The 21,766-nt window shown below is 40.4% G+C and overlaps 2 protein-coding genes across 2 annotated transcripts in view; one reads left to right on the top strand and one right to left on the bottom strand.

Moving 5' to 3' along the window:
* The window catches only part of IQGAP2 (IQ motif containing GTPase activating protein 2), a 278,242-nt gene that overhangs the window by 192,923 nt on the left and 63,553 nt on the right, over positions 1–21,766 (top strand). The window contains exons 14-17 of the mRNA XM_029942461.1: positions 10,868–10,958; positions 16,010–16,177; positions 18,513–18,655; positions 20,724–20,894. Coding sequence (XP_029798321.1) covers positions 10,868–10,958; positions 16,010–16,177; positions 18,513–18,655; positions 20,724–20,894 — 573 coding nt within the window. The remainder of the gene's footprint in view (positions 1–10,867; positions 10,959–16,009; positions 16,178–18,512; positions 18,656–20,723; positions 20,895–21,766) is intronic.
* Positions 715–6,983, bottom strand: F2RL2 (coagulation factor II thrombin receptor like 2). Its single transcript, XM_029942462.1, has 2 exons — positions 6,724–6,983; positions 715–2,853 (listed from the first exon to the last, which is right to left on the bottom strand). The coding sequence occupies exons 1-2, from the start codon at positions 6,785–6,787 to the stop codon at positions 1,775–1,777; spliced, it is 1,143 nt and encodes a 380-aa protein (XP_029798322.1). The 5' UTR covers positions 6,788–6,983; the 3' UTR covers positions 715–1,774.

Here is a 21,766-nt window from a genome sequence, read left to right on the forward strand (position 1 = left end):
ATTCATTGTGTAACCACACACCTATTGTAAAGAATCTTCACATGCATGATTTTTGTTGTTTTTTTATACCTACACCCAATGAAATAAGAAACTGCACAATAAAAATGTGCATTAAAATTTTCTTATCATTTTGATAGTCACTACAAGTATATGATCACTGCACATTCCCAGAGACTTGAAAATTTATCTCAGCAATCCTTCATAACCTTAACCACTAATATCCATTTCCTCTCTAATCCCTAAATTAAGAGAAATGTTGTCATTGACCTAAAGGAATATATTGGCCATTTGCAACAAAATATTTCCCCATTAAAACAATACATATAAGAAACAAATATCGGAGGTATTAAATTTTTTTGTTTTTAGAGGGGGGGAGAGCACAAGTAGGGGAGGGGAAAAGAGAAAGGGAGACACAGAATCTGAAGCAGGCTTCAGGCTCTGGGCTGTCAGCACAGAGCCTGACACAAGGCTCTAACTCATAGACTGTGAGATCATGATCTGAGCTGAAGTCAGAGGCTTAACCGACTGAGCCACCCAGGCACCTCCCCCGCTTTTTTGAAATCTCTTTAATGTTTTGTTATTTTAAACTTTTAAATGACTTCATAAGTATATTCTAGTTTACTTCTTTTTTTTTTAATCCCCAACCAAAAAATGATTTCACATGTCATACAGGGTGCCTTACCTTCTCAGTAACAATCAAATAGGCTTTCATGCTGCTTTGATGTTTTCAGATTTTATTTATTCACTCAGCAACTTCGTATACAAACCTGGATCTGGGCCCCACAAACCCTGAAAACACTTGGGTCTACAAGAAGCTAAAAAAGGGGGAGGATTAGCCCCTTATTTACTATATAGGATGCTTAATAAATGTTTATGGAATTAGTATTTGTAGATAAATGAACTACATAAGTGTCAAAAGTATAAGAGAGATGAGAACAATGAACTTCTAGCTTGAGAATCAGAAGAATGGTCCATTGAAGACTTTAAGAGATGGAAAGAATTCAGGCAAGCATGTTAAAAACAGCTTTGCAATTAGAAGGCAAGAGCAAAGAGAGGAGAAGTCAAGATTATAGCAAATCGAGAAGCGTGGCTGGTGCTTACTTTGCAAGCAAGGTTTATTGGGAAGTAAAGTTGGAAAATTATCTCTGAATACCAAGCTAAAGATTTATTAGTTTATTCCCAAGCAGTGGACAGTCAGTGGCAGTGCTTGAGCCTGGGTTTTTGAGTGATGTGATCTATCTGATTTGAGGAAGATCAATCTGGCAAAGGCTGGTGAAATAGGAGAATAGGCTGGCAGTGAAGAGAATGGTTAGAAGACAAGGGTGGGGATAGAGTAATGGCCCCTCGTGATAAAAATCACTGAGAGTGAGCTGATGAGGCACCACCAGCATGAGTTGAAGGAGGCAGACAAATCAAAAATAATGGCAAACACTGAAGACTGAGACCGTAGCTTCTCCCTGTGCTTTGCCCTTGTCCCACCTCCTCCTCCAGAACATCTAGGACGCTACTCCTGGAAGTAGGGAAGATGGAGAATTAAAGATCTTGACGTACCAGTCAGGCAAGTGTGTCACTTGCCCTAAGGATGATGATATCTTTTCTCCTGCATTGACAGTCTTAAAATCCTGAAAAAGTATTAAAAAGTGCTTTTGTAATGTTTTATTTTGAAGCAGTATTTCTTAGAAGCTCAAGAATGGAGCTAGAGGGTAGAACCCTTTGCACTAGGCATATATTTGTCCCAAGAATGTGTGTTTTCACAGATAGCGTTCCTTGTTCTCTAAGGTGATTTCACCATTGTAAGGTAAACAGTGGAGTGATCTTTGATTTTTGACATAAGAAAATAAAGGAGTGGATCTAGGCAACTATTCAGGCTCCCAAGGCACAAAGCTATGAGATAGATAAAATATAAGCCATCAGTGTTGTTGTAGTAGTAGTTAGCATGGTGAATAATGAGTATAATATTGCTTGGAGCAAAGCAAATGGTAAAAATGACAAGAATGAGGAGACTGGCCTTAACATACCACAACCATCTGTGATCATATGCATTAAGCGTCCGAATGATGGCTGTGTAGCAGTAGACAATGACCACAAAGGGAATTAAGAATCCAAAGAATGCCAAGGAAATGAAGTAGTAGAGTTGGAAGGGAGATGAGACCTCACATGTGTTGTGGACATCATGGCAAGTGGTGATGTCCTGCTGGACAAGATAATATTCCTGCTTCAAGATGAAAAATGGCAACATGTATAAGAAAACCATCGCCCACAGCAATCCACATGTCAGCAAGGCATAGGTCCGCTTTGGCAGCCCTCGGTAAGTGAAAGGATGGGCAATGGCTAGGTAGCGGCTGATACTAATGCAGGTGAGGAGCAGAATGGAACAGTACATGTTGCCATAGAAGATGACTGTGGTGGCCCGGCACATGACCTCTCCAAATACCCAGTTGTTCCCGTTGAGGTGGTAAGCTATCTTAAAGGGCAGCGTGACACAGAAAAGAAAGTCTGCAATGGCCAGGTTGGTGTAGAAGATGGTCATACAGATGGATCTGGTCCTGAAGAGGAGCATCCACAGGGTCACCGCGTTGGCTGGCACACCTACTACAAACACCAGGATGTAGATGGCAGGTATCAGTTGGGTACTTAACGAGCTGCTCAGGTACCCCATGGTAGCATTATTCACGTGGAGATTTGAAACCCTTTCTTCCGGGCACTTAATGTTTACAGTTGTGGTAGTTCCTGTCCATCCTTCTATGGCAGAAAGGGGGAATTCTTCAAAAGAATTTGGGGGAGCCCCACGGAAGGTCTTAATAGGTAAGGTTGGGTCTGCTGACTTGTGTACATCATTCTCCATGCCTGGAACTGAGAAGAAATATTCATATGAATTATTGCTGAGCCCATGGCTGTGGTTCAGGTAAAACTCAAAGTTTTATCTACATAATTTCTATCGTTATAGAATTTGGGATCATTTTTACTTTTACAAATCCCTACAAATCAGGTAATCAACAGGAATGCATTTAGTATATATAATATGCCCCAGCACTGTGCTGGCCCATGCAGGAGCAAAAACTAATGGCAACTCCTTGCATGTAAGAAGTTTATAATACCATTGGAGAAAGCAGTAATAGCACCTCAGACCATTAGAGACCAATGTCACATTGACTATAAATTGTATAGACATTCAAACACTGGTTAACAGATGAAAATGTTTGAGCAGAATGTCGAGAAAAAGATGAACATAAGCAAAGACGAACAAAGTTCGTGGATGGAATTTAATAGATGAATCAGATAATATGGGCTGGCACAGGATCTGGGAATGTCGGATAAGTTCACTCAACAAATGTTTATTGCATTCTTATATACCAGTGATCCAGTGTTAAATAAACTCTGTCCCTGTCTTCAAACTGTCAGCCTAGTGGAAAAGATGCACAAAACTTCATTGTCTTAGGCTAATAAGGTGCATGTAACAGATGAAACGGTAGGTTACTGCCACATCTCTGAAGGGCCTCTCAACTGTAATAAAACTAAAGAAATCATGTGCCCGTTCATAGGCAGCATGAGTATCCTGGGTTGGTAGGTGCTCCTAATGTAATTGTAAGACTCATACACCAGGAGGCAACAGGGTCAATAACGGATACTTAAAGATTCTCTGCTTCTGGCTTTGAGAATGAAAAGAGGAGCCATAAACAAAGGAATGTAAGCAGCTTCTAGAAGCTAAAAAAGAAAAGCCAAGAAAATAACTTATCCCCCAGAGCTTCCAGAATGAACACAGCCCTGCTCATCTTGACTTCAGGACTTGTGACCTCCAGAGGTATCATCTGTACTGTTGTAAGCCACTGTGTGGTAATTTGCTGCAACACCAATAGCATACTAATATAACCGTGATTTGGTTTATATTTAAGATGACTTGGGTGACAGTGTAGAGACTGAAAAGGGAATAAATTAGAGGCAAGGGTAACTGATTTGGAGTTACTATAGTCAGTCAAACTCAAGATGGACAGTAATGAACTAGAATAATGGCAGTAGAAATGCGAAGATGAACACTTGAGATGATGGCAGCTCAGAGGGACTTGACATCCCGTTGGCTATGGTGGCAATGAGGGAGAGGCAGGAGGCAAAAATGACTAGCAGGCATCTGCTTTAGGTGATTTTGGGGAAGAAGATGGGACAGACAAGGGACAAGCATATAGGAGACAAAGAAAAAGGAGAAGGGGAATAGAGAATATAGTCAATAATGCAATAACATTGTATGATGACAAATGGTACTTACACTTATGAGGCAATAGAATTGTCCAATCACCTATGTTGTGCACTTGAAACCAATGTAACTTTGTATGTCAACCCTATTTCCACTTAAAACATGAAGGAAAAGTGGCACCTGAGTGGTGCCGTCAGTTAATCGTCCGACTTCAGCTCAGGTGATGATCTCATGGTTCGTGGGTTCGAGCCCTACATTGGGCTCTGTGCTGACAGCTTAGAGCCTGGAGCCTGCTTCACATTCTGTGTCTCCCCCTCTCTCTCCCCCTCCCCCTGCTCACCCTCACTCTCTGTCTCTCTCGCACTCTCTCTGTCTCTCAAGTAAAGAAATAAACATTGAAAAAAAAAAAGGAAAAAATTAGAAATGGAACAAAAAGGAGTAGAGACACAACAGCAACATATTATCAAATATATTGGGTGTTTGTTGGCATCTTAATAATCCTAATTCATGCAAGAACAATTTCAAAAACACAGTAGACCTTAATATACTCAATCCTATTTCTCATTATATAATTTTTTCGTAAATCTACATGTACAGAAAAGAGATTCTCTCAAATTTCTAAGATGAACTTTGATGCTGAATATAAACCTCGGATTTACCAATTTAAAATGCCACTGCTCGGCCAGTTATGTCTTTTCACATGACCTCTGAATTCCTTCAGGTTGAATACTTGGGGTTAGTGTTTAGTAACCTGGTTCTGATTCAAAGCCAGTTTCTCTTCCTGCTTTAATCTCTAGCAGTTCACCCCAGGTGTAATTGAAGCCTTCCTCATAATCTTGAGATTGCACAAACTGAATTCAGTGTATTGCCAGAACAAGTAGGGACAGGGAGGTGTTAGGTGTCATTTAAGGGAAGACAGATTAACGAAAAAGAAGGAAATATCTGGGAAGCATTCTTCTTGGCCTGTGTCTAGATGTGAACTTTGAAGATCAGTTGGGTGACACTTGAAGTTCACCCACACAAATTCTTCTGTTCATTCTTGATTTTTGAAACGTGCTTCAATTTGATACCACCCAAAGAGAAACGCCTTGAAAATTGGGCACAAAGCAGGAAAATGGAGACTGAAGAACATGCTGTACAAGTTATTTCCGTTCAAGATCTGATAAGAGAGCTGTTGAAATGAAGTGTTTGTCAATTTTCAAAAAATTCCTGTGGTTGAGCAAGACATGGTGCCTAAAAATATGGTAAACAGTGACAGTGAAAAAGCCTTGATCGCCTTTTCCATGGGAATCCAGATCTGGCTTGGCTTGAATAAGGCTTTTATTGCTTAGAGTCTGGTGTGCTTTAAAAACAGTACTCATTGTTAAATTTGACATATTTTTAATTTGTGTGAATTCTTCATACAGGCTTTCATTTGGTATAATGTTTCTGACATGTTTCTACCCTGGGCAAAGGCCTTGGAAAGGGACTGATCCAAGGGAACCAGACTTAAGCCTCTAGGCAATGAGTTTTTTGCTCATTTCTCCCTCACCCCATGGAAGAAAGCAAATGCTCTGCCTCTTTTCTTTATCACCTTTCAATGTCCACTGTCCACTAAACTCCACCAGCATTTTGAAGGAGCCCCTTTCTGCAGCATTTTGGTTCATACACACTCAGAATGCTCACTGCTCTTCGTGAATCCCACACCCGCTGCCGCTCTGAGTCCTTAGTGCTCTCCTACAACCACCTTGGCGATTTCAACTGCGTGTTGAGGCAACATTCCTCTACAGAGGCTTGGTTTTGTAAAATTTTTATTTTTTATTTTTTTGCCTCATCTTTGCCCCTCACCCCAGCTTACCTGCTCTAAACAATGTCAGCTAGAGAATGACCTAACAGCACAAGAGTTGTAGATACAGATCTATCACAAATGGCGTTGTTTTCGAGTAACCAGGAAGTGACAGGCTAATATTGGGTTGAGTGAAACTAGGAACACATTAATAGTTGAATAATAGTATTGGGGAGATCTCATTTCTAAAAACTAAAAAGTCGTGTGAATATAGGGAGAACTCCATGATACCACCGAAGGTCAAAAAGATAGTTCATTAAGAAACTAACTCGTCAGCATTACGTATCGGAGGACCACTCATTCTTTCTGGAAATCCTCTTGTTTTCCCTGTTGGTGGCTCAAGGAAAGGTATCAACATAGGAATTTTCAAAATCTCTTTTAAAAAGTGCTATCTTGTTGAATCAGAAGAAATTCTTAGAAGGTCAGAATCTTCTCCCAAAGAAGTTTGATTCGTGACTTCATTGTAGGAATTAAAATCTTGACTGTGCTTCAGATTTTTAAATCTAAGCAGAGAACACTGGTCTCAACAAGGTCTGAACAGAGTGAATAAACTATAGCTATTCCCTTCCATGATGCTTCCTTTTAATAACAAACCTCAAACTCTGCCTTTTGGGTTGCAGACTGTGTGAAATGCGAAGAAACTTAGATTGTTTACTGTTATAATACAAGACAGTGCCCCCCACCCCCACCCCGTAAGAAAAGAGCTTACCGCTTTGACAAGAAGTAGGCGACAGAAGCATTACTCCAGCAGCTACAACGATGAGGGCTTTCATCTTGGTGACCTGAGTCCTGTTTCTCAAACGTTATTAAATGTATAAAACCAGGGTGCACAGCTGCACCTCAGTTTCATGCATGAACAGCAAACGGAAACCTTGTTCTCTCTGTGGAGTGTGCCGTCCCGTCCTCCGCAGACTGGGAAGCCTGCCCAGGTCCTCTGGAGGGGAAGGGTGTGACGGTCCTCATGTTGTAGTGTGCATGACTCAGGCTGAGCCTCTGAACACGTTACTTTATCCTGGAGAAAATGCTTTAACTCTTACCCACCCCTAATAGTTCCTTCTGCATAGGTGCTCTAATTCCCACCCAGTATACCTGGACGTATTGAAAGAATGCAGGTAGTATACAGTGCTTACAGAAGTAAGCTGAAAATAGATGCTGAGCAGCAGTTAGTTTTGACTGTCATAGATCTCATGTTTATCCATTTAAAAAACACAGTTCCAGAGTGTGATTTCTACTAAATAACTGCACTTTCAGAAATTATCCTTTCTGGGGCGTCTGGGTGGCTCAGTTGGTTAAGCGTCTGACTTCATTCAGCTCAGCTCATGATCTCACGGTTCATGGATTTGAGCCCCATGTTGAGCTCTGTGCTGACAGCTCACAGCTTGAGCCTGTCTCAGATTCTGTGTCTCCCTCTCTCTCTCTGCCTGCCTGCCCCTCCCTCCCTCCCTCCTTCTCTCTCTCTCTCTCAAAAATAAACATTAACAAAAATTTTAGAAAAAGAAAATTATTCTTTATCCTCTCAGCTATTTCAAATCTTCCTTAATTCTTAAACCCATGACATAATTACAAATTAAATGTATCATGGAAACCAAACATTTTTTAGGAAGTTAAATTAAGACCTTGATTACTTTGAAAACTCTGTATCAGTGTCACGTTGATCTGAATTTGTCATCGCTGTTTGGCCAGACTTGGTTTTCGAGTGTTTTATTTTACCATAACTCAACATATTCTGAGCTGTTGATTAACTATGGAGTCAGATAACAGTGGGGTGTGGAAGGGTGGTAAATAACAAACTGAAATCCTGATACAACATTAAAATGCAGAAGACTCTGTGTATTCCATGGTTATTGGTGAGTAGGTGTACCGTAAGCAGTTTTTTTAAAGTATGGTGAAATATACATAAAATTTACCATCTTAAACATTAAGTAGTGTGCAACTCAGTAGTGTTTAGTACAGCCACACTGTTGTGCAACATACACTTTTATGAGTAGTTATATCCTGGAGGATATGATTGAATATATTGTAGAAATGAAACTGCATTGTAATAGATTTTTCTGTACTTAATACAACTTAAGGTTAAACCCTAAGCCAAACAGTCCCAACAGCATGTTGCATATAAAATGTAGCAAGAATCAGAAAATGCAGATTTAGTGTGAAATTTAACAGGCTGAGGGATAAGCCAGGAAGGAATTGATATGTGTAAACTTTTCACATCATGATTAAAGTTCATCACATCAAGCGTTTTACAATAAAAAATCAGTGTCTAATACTTTAGCCACATAATATATGGTAACAGAGCTGAAATTGTAGGCATTTATTGCAGAAATAATAATATGCCACAAAATATTGAAAAGGTACGTTTTTGTTTAATTAAAATTTCCTAGGACTCATCTGAATTCAAAAATCTATGACTTAATTTGCAGATGGCCTACTTTCTCTTTACTTAATCCATTTGCAACTCATCTGTTGAACCTGGCTGTTTAGCTTGAGGTAGAGCCCTGACCATCCTGGAAATAAATTTCCAGTCTTTTAGGGAGCAATTTAAAAGGATACCTTAAACTGGTAGGATTTGGTTTTTACTCTTGGTTTTATGTTTAACTCTAGCCTCCTTTGGTATAATGAGTCATGATTTAAACTGTTGACTTAAATTGATTTGGTTTGTGAAGTCATTCTTTGCCTTATGAAACAAATAGTTTAAGCTCTGAAGTGGGGTTGTAACTTGCTTCTCTTCTGGGTCAAAGTTTGTATGGTGCATCTTCTACAATGCTAAGTTATGAAGGAATTTGGTAAATACTCTTCAAAGAGACTGAGAGAGACGTAAATGAACTTGTATGGAACTTTGTCTTCCGGCGCTACCTGGGAGCAGTGTTTGGGTTTTCTTTGACCCTGGAAGCAGAAATAAATAGGTCTTATTCCCCTATCTCTTCATTCTTCCTGTTGTCTTCAACTTCCCATCATGCTTCCTGTTTGAATCCTTCTCATCCATTCTCACAAGAAATGGAGAGTCTTGCTAACAAGTGGCCGTTCCCATGTGGCAGATCTAGCTAGAGATGATTGCGGAAGCAGGGGCCAAGCCTTTCACAGTGGTCTCCATTAGCCTGGATATTACAGGATGATAATAATAGATTAGTTCTCTCACTTTCAGAGTTCTTTCCACATATATTATCTCAAGTTAGTCTGTGGGGGAAACAGTACTGAAGCCTGCCAGAGGAACTGGTGGATGTTAGTTCTCCTTCCTGCAAACTGTCCATCCATCCTGAGTCTTAAATGATGGAGCAAGTTCCCCATGGCTCTGACACGCTACTTTCTGTTCATTACAGGCTTGCCTTAGGATTTAGTACATGACACTTACTACTCCACATGGGCTAATGTCCCCATTGTTTAAAACAATGTCTCAGGGCGCCTGGGTGGCTCAGCCAGCTGAGCATCCAACTCTTGATCTCAGCTCAGGTTGTGATCTCACAGTTTGTGGGATTGAACCCTGTATCAGGCTCTCTGCTGACAGTGTGGAACCTGTTTGGGATTCCCTCTCCCTGTCTCTCTTTCTCTACCTCTCTCTCTGCTCCCGATTGTGCACGTGCATGTGCTTTCTGTCTCTCAAATAAACTTTAAAAAGATAAATTGAATGTCTCATCTTCCCCAACAAATATTTAATTTCTCCTGAAAACATTTACTTGTAATCTTGGGCAATTGCTGTCTGGAAGTCCTATTTAATACTATATATGAGTCCCATATTTGCAGTAGGGTAATCAGAATCAACCTAAAAGTAAAAAAAAAAAAAAAAGAAATGGGGTCACCTGGGTGGCTCAGTCGTTGGAGCACCCAACTCTTGATTTCAGTTCAGTTCATGATCCTGGGTTCATGGGATCCAGCCCTGTGTCAGGCTCCAAACTGAGTGTGGAGCCTGCTTAAGATTCTCTCTCCCACTCTGCCCCCTCCCCCACTCATGCACATGCTCTCTCTCTCTTGAAAATACAACCAAAGAAAATAAATAAACAAAATGAAAAATGATAAAGATAATTTAGTGCCTTTTCATTGCTATTATCACTTCCATTCTGAAGCTGTCCTCAGCAATCAAGTATTTCTTCCCCCTGTAACTAACCCCTACTATAATCCTTTCTTATTTCTGGATCATGTGTCTATAGACATTATTGCCCTGATCGCATGGTATTATAATTATTTTTTTATATAAATCTATCTTGTCTCCTAAGCTGTTAGCTTCTCGAAGGCAGCCACCCTGTTTTTTTATGGGGCTTTTGTTTTATTTTTGTCTCTGTGTCCAATAGATGCCGAGTACCATATTTAAAGTTTCCTGCAGTGCTCTGGGCCACCTTGGGAACCACAGTTAGTGATTAAGGGAGAGCATATTCAGGGAAAGCTTTTTGGAGGAGGTGACATTTGAATTAATCCTAAACGGTAAGAAAGAAGAGAACGTTGGAGTCTGGAGGAGTCTGGTGTCCAGGTCTGGGACAGGAAGTAGAGGAGTGTGGAGGACAGCCAGAGGAGACAGCAGCCTGCATCATTAGATCCCCACAGTCCCTGGGAAGGCGAGTTGCATTTTCTCCTAACTGCAAAGGAAACCTGTGGAGGAGTTAGAGCAGAGGGAGCATCTGATTCTTTATAAAGGACCACCATGGGAGAGCACAGTCTTGGAAGCAACATAAACAAATGGACCAACGCACCTGTCCAAGTGGAGGTGGTTTCATTAATAGTTTATATAGTGTGTGACAGCGGTTGATAGTTGCTGAGTAAGAGTCAGTGGAAGCCATAATAAATGGGGCTCCCCAAAAGCAGTTATTAATTCTGTTTCATCATCATTCACTGTTCTCTCTTTTATTCTATGACCATATTTCCAGGACTCAGAGAGTGTTTCAAAAGTTCTTTGGCTGGATGAGATACAGCAAGCGGTCGATGAGGCCAACATGGACAAGGACAAAGCAAGACAGGGTAAGTCCTCGCCTTTTCTTACTGGCCCAATGAGCCCTGCTGGTTATGCCACTGAGTTTTTATTTTTTAAATTAAACAGTTTTAATTTCTGAAGAGATTCGGACTCTTAGCAATTTTAGGTGTTGAGTATATATACAGAAAGGAAATCCCTTGGTGGTGGCACTATCTTCAGTGATTAGGTGCTATCTCTAGCAAAATCTGAGGATCTGCTATGAAATCCAGAAGGCAAAATAATGGTTGCTAAACTGTCAAATTTATAGTTTAGTCAAGCATTTTTTTTTCTTGATCCTTTAGGAACCTTGCCCCGTATGCTTAATAAATGCCTATGCTCCCTTCAATGCCTTCCTTTGTATTAGTCAGAATCTGCCAGAGAAACAGAACTACTTATATGCTTTTCTCTGGAGAAAAACAGAGCTAAATATGTAGTCATATCTCTGTGTGTGTGTGCGTGCGCATGCACATATGTCTATGTCTGCACTGGCACAGATAAACAGTTTCTCTGGAAAGTATGTAGTATCTGTATACACACACGTACAGAGAGAAAGAGAAAGGGAGGTTTACTCTAAGCAACTGGCTCATGCAGAGTCCGGAATCTGTGGGCCACAGAGGCCCCACGGCAGCACTTACCCCCAAAGGCGAGTGGGTGTGGTTACTGTCATGGAGAGCAGAGTCAGAGCAGCAGTCAGAATGATCTGACAGACCTATGGGATTGGATCATTGACCATGGTGTTCCTGAAAATGAACTAGACCGTCTACTAAATTCATACTTGATCTGTACAAGTGGAAGAAGAATTCTAGGTCAAATGAATAGAAGTATAATTTGAGTAATGAGAGCAAAAACCATGACCCCTAAATCAGTTCCCACGCTTAAGCCACTTACAGACCGAGAACCCCTTGAGTGAAGAGGAGACCAGGTCCACTGGAGAACAGACTGCTACAGTCCACAGTTTATACTGCTCATCTTTATTCCAGGCTCCCCCTAAAGAGAGCTGCAATTTTTTTTTTTACCATGATGGCTGTGCTGAGGGGAAAGGACACAGTCAGACTTCCCAGGGATTACAGGACACTGGCTCTGAACTGACACTAATCACAGGAAACCCAAAATGTCACTGTGGTCACCAGCCAGCGCAGGGGCTCATGGAGCTCAGGTGATCGGTGGAGTCTTAGCTCAGGTCTCTCTCCCAGTGAGTCCTCAAAGCCACGTGCCCTTATTTCACCAGGTCTAGACTGCATAATTGGGATAGACCTACTCAGCAACTGGCAGAATCCTCTCATTGACTCGAACGATTCAATTTTAATTTTATTCTAAGACTCATAGGTGAATAGTATGAAAATTCACATGGAAATCTAAAGCAGCTTCAAGAATGACATACTAACACTCTACATTTACAAATAACCTCCCTAAACTAGGACTTGTAAAAGTGCTGTTCCTTAGCCTGTCCATTGGTGGCATAATTAGAATGTATCTTGTTGTATCAGGTAATAGAATGCTGTTGGAACACCTTAGTCGTGTCCCCAAAGATAGGCTTTTCAACTTGGGAAGCATCTGTGGGGACCATCTGGTTTTTATTTCCTTAGCCTGGAAAATTATTTGCATTTCTCCAATCTGAACCTTTTATACCTTTAGGATCTTTGAAGTCATTCCATCCTAGCACTCTAATCCTTAAGAAAAAATAAATTCAAGGTGGGTACATAAGAGATTTAGATTTAAACATAAAACTGAAGGAAGCTGTAGTTTGAAGAAACACTTTTAAAGAAATTAGATTGTAGCATAGGTACTCAGCCTGCAAGGGTTACAGTTTTGCTCTTAGAAGTCAAACCAATTTAGAAATCATTTTATTCATGTTCTTCCTACATTTGGCCTGAAGATGAGAAACTCTTTGTTTTACACTGAGGCTCATGATTCTGTTGACTATGTGAGAGGCTTTCTCAAATATGTGACTGTGTACTCCAGACGTACACATTTAAAATCATGTCTTCTGGGGCGCCTGGGCTCAGTCGGTTAAGCATCCGGCTTTGGCTCAGGTCATGATCTCACGGTTTGTGGGTTCAAGCCCCGCATCGGGCTCTGTGCTGACAGCTAGCTCAGAGCCTGCAGCCTGCTTCAGTTTCTGTGTCTCCCGCTCTCTCTGATCCTCCCCTGCTCGCGCTTTCTCTCTCTGTCTCTCAAAAATAAAAATTTAAAAGATTAAAAAAATAAATAAAATAAAATCCTGTCTTCTACCTCATTCCTATGCCTCGGAAGAGTTGATATAGTTTCTTCCATGATACACAACACCAAAGAGATGTTCTAAAGTAAAATCATTTATATTTTAACAATGGTGAGAATTTTCCAGTTTTTCAATAATGAGTTTAATCTTCCCTTGAAAAGCTTTCATCCTTTGTATGAAGACTTGAAACAGATTCTGGTCACATGTTGTAAGTAAGCATCAAACCCAGATAATTTGGTGCAAGAAACTTTATGTTTTACCACAGGCAAGATTTTCAAGACAGAGTAACTCAAGTCTCCTTCATTTGGGCCCAGAGTTGATGTTCCCTCTTGCTTTCTTAAAGTAGGTTTTTCTCTACATTTGATTCCTTAGAGCAAAATTCCCCAGGCTTCTCCCATTACTGTACTCTAAGGAATCTTTTTAGATAGATTTTCCCTAATTACTTTTCACCTTGGAATTTCAATACCACAGATGCATTGTATCTGCTTATGTACCATATGTGGATCTGTGCTTTATACATAAAAAGATTCCTTGCTCTCACCCCCACAACAACCATTTTTTGCCGTGCTAGAGGTTATTTCACCTCTTTAAAGAATGCATGCCTTAGAGAAAGCCTGGTATATGGCTTAAGATGCAACACAAACACTCCTTTTGGATCTTTCAGGAGTATGGGAGATTTCTTAATTTGTTTCTTACCACAGACATACCTGACTTTAGACAGATCATTTATCTGATGTCTTCAATTATCTGGAACTAAACCGCATCCCATAGGTAAAGCAAAAATGCAATCAAAATAGATGTCCAAAGCCTGTGCCCTGGAACTGATTTACTCTACTCATTGGGCAGACACTTAGAACCTGTGTATTCTTATATAACGCTTAACACTAATATGTTTGGTTGTGTCTCTTCCCAACTCAGAGTACATCAGTAGCAATGAATTACCAGGCATTTAGGTGATTGGGCTGCTTTCTGCAAGCACATAGCAGCAGGAAGAGATTCCTGGTGGGGACCGGAGGGGGCAAACTAAAAAGCACAAGAGTCTGAGGCCATTCAGTACAGGAACAAAGAAACCCAAACAGCTCTGTGGTATTTGATGATACTATAATACTCACTGAATTATAGCACAGGATGACAGAAAGGACTCTGCTAGCAGCTCTCAACAAACATTAAGCACCTACTGTGTACCAGGGACTATGGATGAAATGATGAGCAGAACAGAGAGTGTTCTCTTAGGGTATTCTCCAAGGCTTTAGATCTTCATGGAAAATGGTACGTTAGGGTGAGGAATAAGCTTCTGCTATCTGAAAAATTCACCTGTGGACACTCTGCTTACATGTCAATATTCAATGACAAATTGCATTTCCATATGCAAAAGTTTTGCCTTTATTATACTGATCTTTTAAACAAATTCAAAGTTTATTTATTTTGAGGGAAGGAGGGACAAAGAGAGAGAATCCCAAGCAGGCTCCTCACCATCAGCAGAGTCCAGTGTGAGGATTGAACTCATGAACTGTGAGACCATAGTCTGACCTGAAACCAAGAGTCAGATGCTTAACTGACTGAGCCGCCCAGGTGCCCCATAATACCCATCTTTTAAGGAATTTGGCATTTTACTGGGTTAGACGAAGCTGTCAGATGTAATTCATGTGAGGATTCTTTGTCATTTACTTGTTTCTTCTGCTCCTCTGAGACCACAAACTTCTCAAACACCAGAACCACATTTGTCCCATCCTAGGAAGCTTTCCTGGGGGAGGAGGAAAGGAGGCTGGTGTATCCATTCCTATTAGCTCCTGTAAGCACAAGAGCATAGTGCTATATATATATTTTTTGCAACCGTTGAAGTTTGCTATGGAAGTTCTCCTTAATTCATTATGTGCTCCAGATTTGCGTGACTTTGGTTCCAGACTGTTCAAAGTCAAACTCCATTTTTCTTGCTCCTCCAGTGTTCATGCTTGCATACACATATGAAAATAATTTGATGCCACCAATATGCCATTTAGCATTTGTGTGGTAGAATTTGGGAGGGGGGGTGTTTGTGTGTGTGTGTGTGTGTGTGTGTGTGTGTGTGTTTTTATAAAAATATATATCCATCTTGCCTCTTTTCATCAAAACCCTCTTCTGTCTACAAAGTATTTTAACCTGGTTTCATCCAGTTTTTGTTCTACATTCCTAACTCAGTGCATTTACAGTTTATAAAAACAGTACTTTCATTGGGTGGGCCAGAATATAATTCTGGGCTGGAATGAAAATGGATAGTAAAGAATTCACCATGTTAACTTTCTTTAGGTAACCAGTTCAGTGCGGTTTGATTTATAGGGAGAAGCAGAGATTTAAAATGATATAAAATGCTTTCTAGATCTACATTAGTTCCAGAATTAAGTTTCTGGACTTGACTGCATATGTCCACAAGCTCTGCTTGTTGCCTTCCTAGAATATTTGAAGTATGCTAGCACTATACAAGAGAATATCAGGATTTTTACATATTCTAAAATAAATGTCTTCATAAGACAAGTTCTGGAATACTGATAGATGACCTGTGTGAGGACTGCATTTACCCCACTTACAGATTACTACAGTGAGTAGAACCTAGTACCTTCCCACCACACGAGAGAAGCCTGGAAATGCTATGATTTTTAATAAACTGTGGGATCTTGTTCTTCGTACAACCTAAAGCGGTAGGTGAATTGGTGACAGTCGTGGGTATATGTGGTGCATACTCTGAAAGGGTAAAATGGTGTAATTCCAGTGCATTCCTGTGAGGTTGAACTACATCTCACCTTTTCACACTGCTAGAGTGAGTAGCAGATAACCAGTAACAGAAACTCTGTTTTCACTCTGCAGCGGTTACCCTGGTCGTGGATGTCAATCAGTGTTTGGAGAAGGGAAAGCCTCATGATATTTTGTCTCATTTGAAGTCTTCTGTGTCTAATACAAATGACGTAATCCCCGAATGTGCTGACAGGTACTACGATACCCTGGCGAAGGCAAAAGAGTGCAAATCTAAAAATGGTAAGCTTTTCAGTCATTTAGCTCCGACTAAATATCATTTTCAATAGGATGGTATCTGTGGCATTGTATTGACTTTAAGACAAATACTGCTTTCCAAAGAACATTTCCAAAATTTTTTGTTTTGGAAAAATGTTTTAGATATATTTTTCTTTTTTTGTTTTGTTTTTGAAAAGTCTGATTAGCTGAGTGGTTAGGCATAAGTGACATCATAAACTTGAGAAAATACAGCATTTAAGGAGAATTTACTTGATCTAGGGCTTGCTCATTGATCAATATCTCCAGGGAAAACAAACTGATTTTTATACTAATATTTGTCTCTGTCAGTTTTGAAACAAATGGCACATGATGGAATAATATTTAGTAGGGGTAAAGAGTAATTTTGAAAAAGTAGAATAAAATGCAGTGACCATGGTCTCCAAGGAACCAAATCGGTAACCATGGCAAATATTTATGCCTGTTCAATCCAATGGCAGACCATGATGTATTAGCTCTGGAAAGTATCTTTGAGATGCTAAATCTAATACTCATTTTTTAGATTTAGAAATGTACATTCATGAGATTTTGGTCAGAGGGAGACTATGACAAACCAGAAAATGTTAATTTTTAAGAGTCAGTGCACCATTCCTTTGGTAAATTGTCACTGAGCACCTCACATCCTATCAGGGATCAAGGCATGTCCCGATTCATAGGCTGGTGCTGATTTACACCACGTCACAGGTCGTGTACTTTGCGTCCTCAGGAAACTGGCCTCAGAAGTGGAATTGGAGAAAACAGGGTTTTTTTTTTTTTAGCTCAATTGGATGCCTTTCCCATGGTACCCTATGTACCTGGTGGTTTGTCTGATGTATTTCCAACTCGGAGATTGCATCCTTAAATTCAGCAAATTGCCTGTTAATGGAACATGCAGCAGGCTGTTGGTCTTTGTTACTTGGCATCTGATCACCCTTGAGCCCCTCTCTGTTGCCTTCTCTTCTCTTCATCCAGAGTCCATATAGTGTCCCCTCCTTCCTCCTTTATGGGGAAAGAATTGCACAACAGTATTAATGCAGGGGTTGATTTCAGTTTCAAATCCATCCTGGCCTAAACTTAATTTATCTTCTGCCCTCTCCTCTTGCCTCCTCCTCTTCCCGTGTGCCATGTTCTGGTGCATACAGTCGATAGTATATCCCCAGATTGTCAATTCAGAAACCTAGAAGTTACCTTAGATTTGTAATGATTACGTGTGATCACCCTGATTTGGCTGCACAGGATACTTCTAGGAGGCCAGCATTTCTACACAGCTAACAGCCATCTGCCCATTTGTAAAGAGATACATCTCTTTTCCTGGGTGGTGACAAACAGAACAATTTAGGAGCATTTAAAACCAAACAAAGAACCAACTACATTCAAGGGCCTTAAAGTTAACCCTGCTTAGTTTTTTAATCCACTTCAGTATTCTATAAGGAAATTCACAATGAACTTTGATTTCCTGTAAACACAATTAGTCAGCTAACTGGCTTGGATTGGTATAGGTCAGAACATTTTTATTTTGGCTTTTGTTGTTGTTGTTGGCTCTGTGGTCAGGGACTGGAGTCATGACCATTCAACAAAATAAACATATTTCTAAATGGGAAGTATAGCCCATGGATTCATGAGGAGGAGATACTCTTCTTGACTAGTTAAGCCGTGACTGACATAGATTTTTTTTCCCTAGTACACCCTTGCCCCCAACATTGTCCATTCTGCATTTCTTTTCCTCATTTTGTGTGGTTTGTAGAGCAAGATGAGTGGAACCAGGACATTTTCCTTCCCCCTACTTAGTAACCATAGTGTTTGCATTTGCCAGTTTTTACTTTGGATAGTTATCTCCAAAGATGAGTCACTTGTGCTTTAGTTTAATGCAGATCCTGGGCCTTCCTTAAATAATGGGTCACAGTCTGTATAGGTCACTCCTTCTCAGAGAAATCGCTTGGAGAGTTGCTAAGCAAAGAAGATTTCTTGCTCACCAGTCTCATCTGTCCACTTTGGTGCTGTTCACATCTGGGACATACATTCTTCATTTGCTTTTTCCTTCTTGTTGGCCATTTGTGACTCTTCTCATCCTCATGAGAAATTTGAGATCCAGAACCCTGGTACTACCCATCAGACTGCCCTCCCATTTGGCTCAGTAGAGAGCTGCTATTGTATTCATAGAATTCATTCCTTTTTAGTGAGTCATTTCTAATGCTTTTAACTTAGGCTGTCTGAATGTTCAGTGGAAAATTGTTCATTACATTATTTTACATATTGGAGAAAGTATAATAATGTTGGAGCATTGAGTATTTCTCTCTAGAATGTAACACACTTCTTTCTTTAGTGTCCACTGAAGGTTCCTGGCTCAAACTCAATCTGCAGGATAAATATGACTACTACTACAACATTGATTCAAAAGAGAGTTCCTGGATTACACCTGAATCATACTTGCCTAAAGAATCATGGCTCATGGCAAAAGAAATTGAGGTAGGAGGCTCATGTTTAATGCAAAACTATACTATGAACAAATAAGTGTGATTACTTTTCTATTTTTGAATCATGCAAGTGATGGGAGGAAATAACTGATTTATTGCAGGCTGGGTATCGGGTAAAGTCTTCATGAAGGTGGTTGGATGGGGCTGCATGGCTACTGCCTTATACAGTTATTTACATATTGGTGTAATACCACCAAACAGAGCAAGGGGAAGAAAGATTTTGTGGCTTATTTGGAATAGTACATTATCCTAAGAAATCAGTCTTCAAGTATGCCTTAACATAAGAGCTCACTTAATAATATTTTCTTGGCTGTTGGTTTTGAGTAATTTATTTCTTTCCCCCCCCCCCACTGCCTACTACAGAGATATGTGTGTCCTTTAAAATGTAGTAATGCTTTCCAGGGGGAAATACTCTTGAAAGGATGTTCACCAAGATTGCTTTGGACTTGAGCCCAAAGTTGGACCCAAAAGTTGTGAAAATTGCTGTTTGTTCCCTGCATTTTAGTGTGTTTAAAGAGAAGATATGAATAAGAATTTAGTTCTGGGGCACCTGGGTAGCTCAATTGGTTGAGCATTTGACTTTGGCTCAGGTCACAATCTCTCAGTTTGTGAGTTCAAGCCCTGCGTCAGGCTCAGTGGTGACGGTCAGAGCCTGGAGCCTGCTTTGGATTCTGTGTCTCCCTCACTTCTCTGCCCCTCCGTGACTCATACTCTGTCTCTGTGTCTCTCTCAAAAATGAATAAACATTAAAAATTTTTTACAAAGAATTTAGTTCCATTTTGAAAAAAAAAAAGAGCACACAAATATATGTCTTATAAAATTGTTCAAAGTCACCAGCATCAAAGATATTGGCTAAAACTAGAGGAAAATCTGCGGCCTGGGGCTGATGATGCCACCAGAAATCAATGACATGAAGACAGTGAAGAAAATAATCATTTATTAACTAATCCCAAACATTGTCAATCATTGTGACAATGCATTATCAGTGGTACTTTCTACATAATAAAACTATGGGCAGTATGTAAAAACCATATGCTGTAGCTGACAAGATGTATCGTACTATGAAGAAGCAGCATCAAAGAGCTAAAATTCAGAGTCAAAAACTGTTCCTGTGGCATCCAGAGATGCCCAAGGAGTCACCTTGTGAAATGGAGCATTATTCTGTTAGGATTATTAAAAAGTGGAAGGTCTGCACTGTTGAAAATATACATATATATTAATTCTTCTAGACATTCTAAAATACCTGATTTAGTGAATGTAAATATGTCTTCTCTTAAAGGTTTTTAAGCCTTTTTTTATGATTTCAGTTTATAATTTTTTTAATGAATCATCCATTGATTCCAATCACATTAGGTAAAAGGCATGAGCCACAGAAGTGAGTCCTGTCTTGGCTTGCATCTCTCAAAGAACGTACAAAGCAAATGCAGTTCATCATCTACCTGAGACTCTTCATAGTCTTCCTTCCTCCTTGGTTCTCATTCATCTGGCTCTCCCTGATCTGGCCAGGCTGGCGCCTGTCTCTCCTTGCCCACTCCCTTTCCTTCTGCCCCAGTCTTTTATTCCCTCCCCTCCCCGCCCCCAAGATTATTTTGAGCTGCTCCTGGCTTGTTGCAGAGGTCTGTTCTCTGGCCTGGACAAGAAAGGAGGCAGAGGAGCCAGAAGACTTCATGGCCAGTGCATTCTTTTCCTTGGCAGCCCTGGAGAGGGTGGAGGCAATGCATATTCATACCATTGTCATCCTTGCCCCTTGTACACTGTGGCCCTCAGGCCTCACACCCTGGTCCTTGCCGGCATCATTCGTACACCTCCGCCTCCAGATCCTGAGATCATTCAACCAGATTCTCCCAGCACCTCAGCACCAAGTTCAGAGGATTTCAAAAGCACATCACTAGAAAGAAGCTAAGCCAGTTCATCCTTTTGCTCTGGTCAAGTGTGTGTTTAAACCAAGCCAGAAAGGGCTGTCCATATCATTTCCTCAACAATATAAGCTCCAGAAGCTATTCTCTTTGCTCCGCTCACCTGATGTGTAACATGTAACCATAAGAAATATTTCTTGCCAGGACATTATTAAGGAAGTCACAACAGATTATGCTCGTGAGAAGATGTGGTCTGCTTCTGAAGATTTGCTTCTTCGCTTGGAAGCCACAAGTACAGGATCCCTTCTTAGGAAAGAGCATGAAGCTAGGAAATCATATTTGTATGGACAAGAAGAGCAGGTGGTCAAAATACAGGTATGTGAATCACCTAGAGCTAGTTCCAGCAAACTGTCATATTCCTGAAGACCAACTACCAGCATTCTAATAAACAAATCTGAGTGCAGATTTTCCCCTTAATCAGTGCTCCTGAATTTGCTTTATTAATGCTCGGAGCTGGGAAGGATGTTGGATGATTTTTCACCCATGGACAATATCAAGGGGCACTGCAGACCTGCCACAGTTCTGGAAGGACCCCCTCAAATCAGAATGGAAATCCTCTTTCTCTAAACAGCTGGATCTTCTTGTGTTGTCTACTTTCTAAGCGATGTGTTTTCTAAATTACTTTTTCAGTGGCTAGTGGGTGCTGAGTGGTACTTGTCTGTCCACACTTCTAGACGGAAAGAACACAGGAGCTAACAAACTGCATTTAGCATCTGCAAACGTATCTTCTCCCTCAGAGACTCCTCATGGAGTTTTATAGGAGAAACCCTCCTTTCCGATTGTTTTGTTTTGAGTTGTTCTTCGGTTTGCATGACTTGTCTGAACTTTCTGGTCGGTACGAGAGGAGCCTCACAAATTTAGATGTTTCTCATTTGTGTTCCCCAGCACCCTCTACGAACCAACATGCTGGCTTCCACAAGGCCACATGTCATTTTTTTGTGCATCCAGGGTGATACTGTTATTGATGGACAGTATTTGATGGGCTTTTGCTTCAGCTAGTAACTATGAGATTTCCCAAACAGGAAGTTTTTAAGTCGAAGATTTCTCTTTTGTGATCATTGATGTGCTTACCTGCTCTCCTCACCCACCTATAATATCATCCAGGACAGAAATTAAGGTTTCAAAATAGTTGTATTCTTGTGTCTTAGGTATGATCAGTTCTCAGTTGAATTTTTTCAGACCCTAAG

The sequence above is a fragment of the Suricata suricatta genome, chromosome 6 (assembly GCF_006229205.1).
Source record: "Suricata suricatta isolate VVHF042 chromosome 6, meerkat_22Aug2017_6uvM2_HiC, whole genome shotgun sequence".
In the NCBI taxonomy this organism is placed as follows: domain Eukaryota; kingdom Metazoa; phylum Chordata; class Mammalia; order Carnivora; family Herpestidae; genus Suricata; species Suricata suricatta.

Coding starts and splice junctions, on each gene's coding strand:
- F2RL2 (XM_029942462.1), bottom strand. CDS start 6,787: ATGAAAGCCCTCATCGTTGTAGCTGCTGGAGTAATGCTTCTGTCGCCT. Junction 2,854..6,723: donor GCCTACTTCTTGTCAAAGCG/GTAAGCTCTTTT, acceptor ATTTCTTCTCAG/TTCCAGGCATGGAGAATGAT.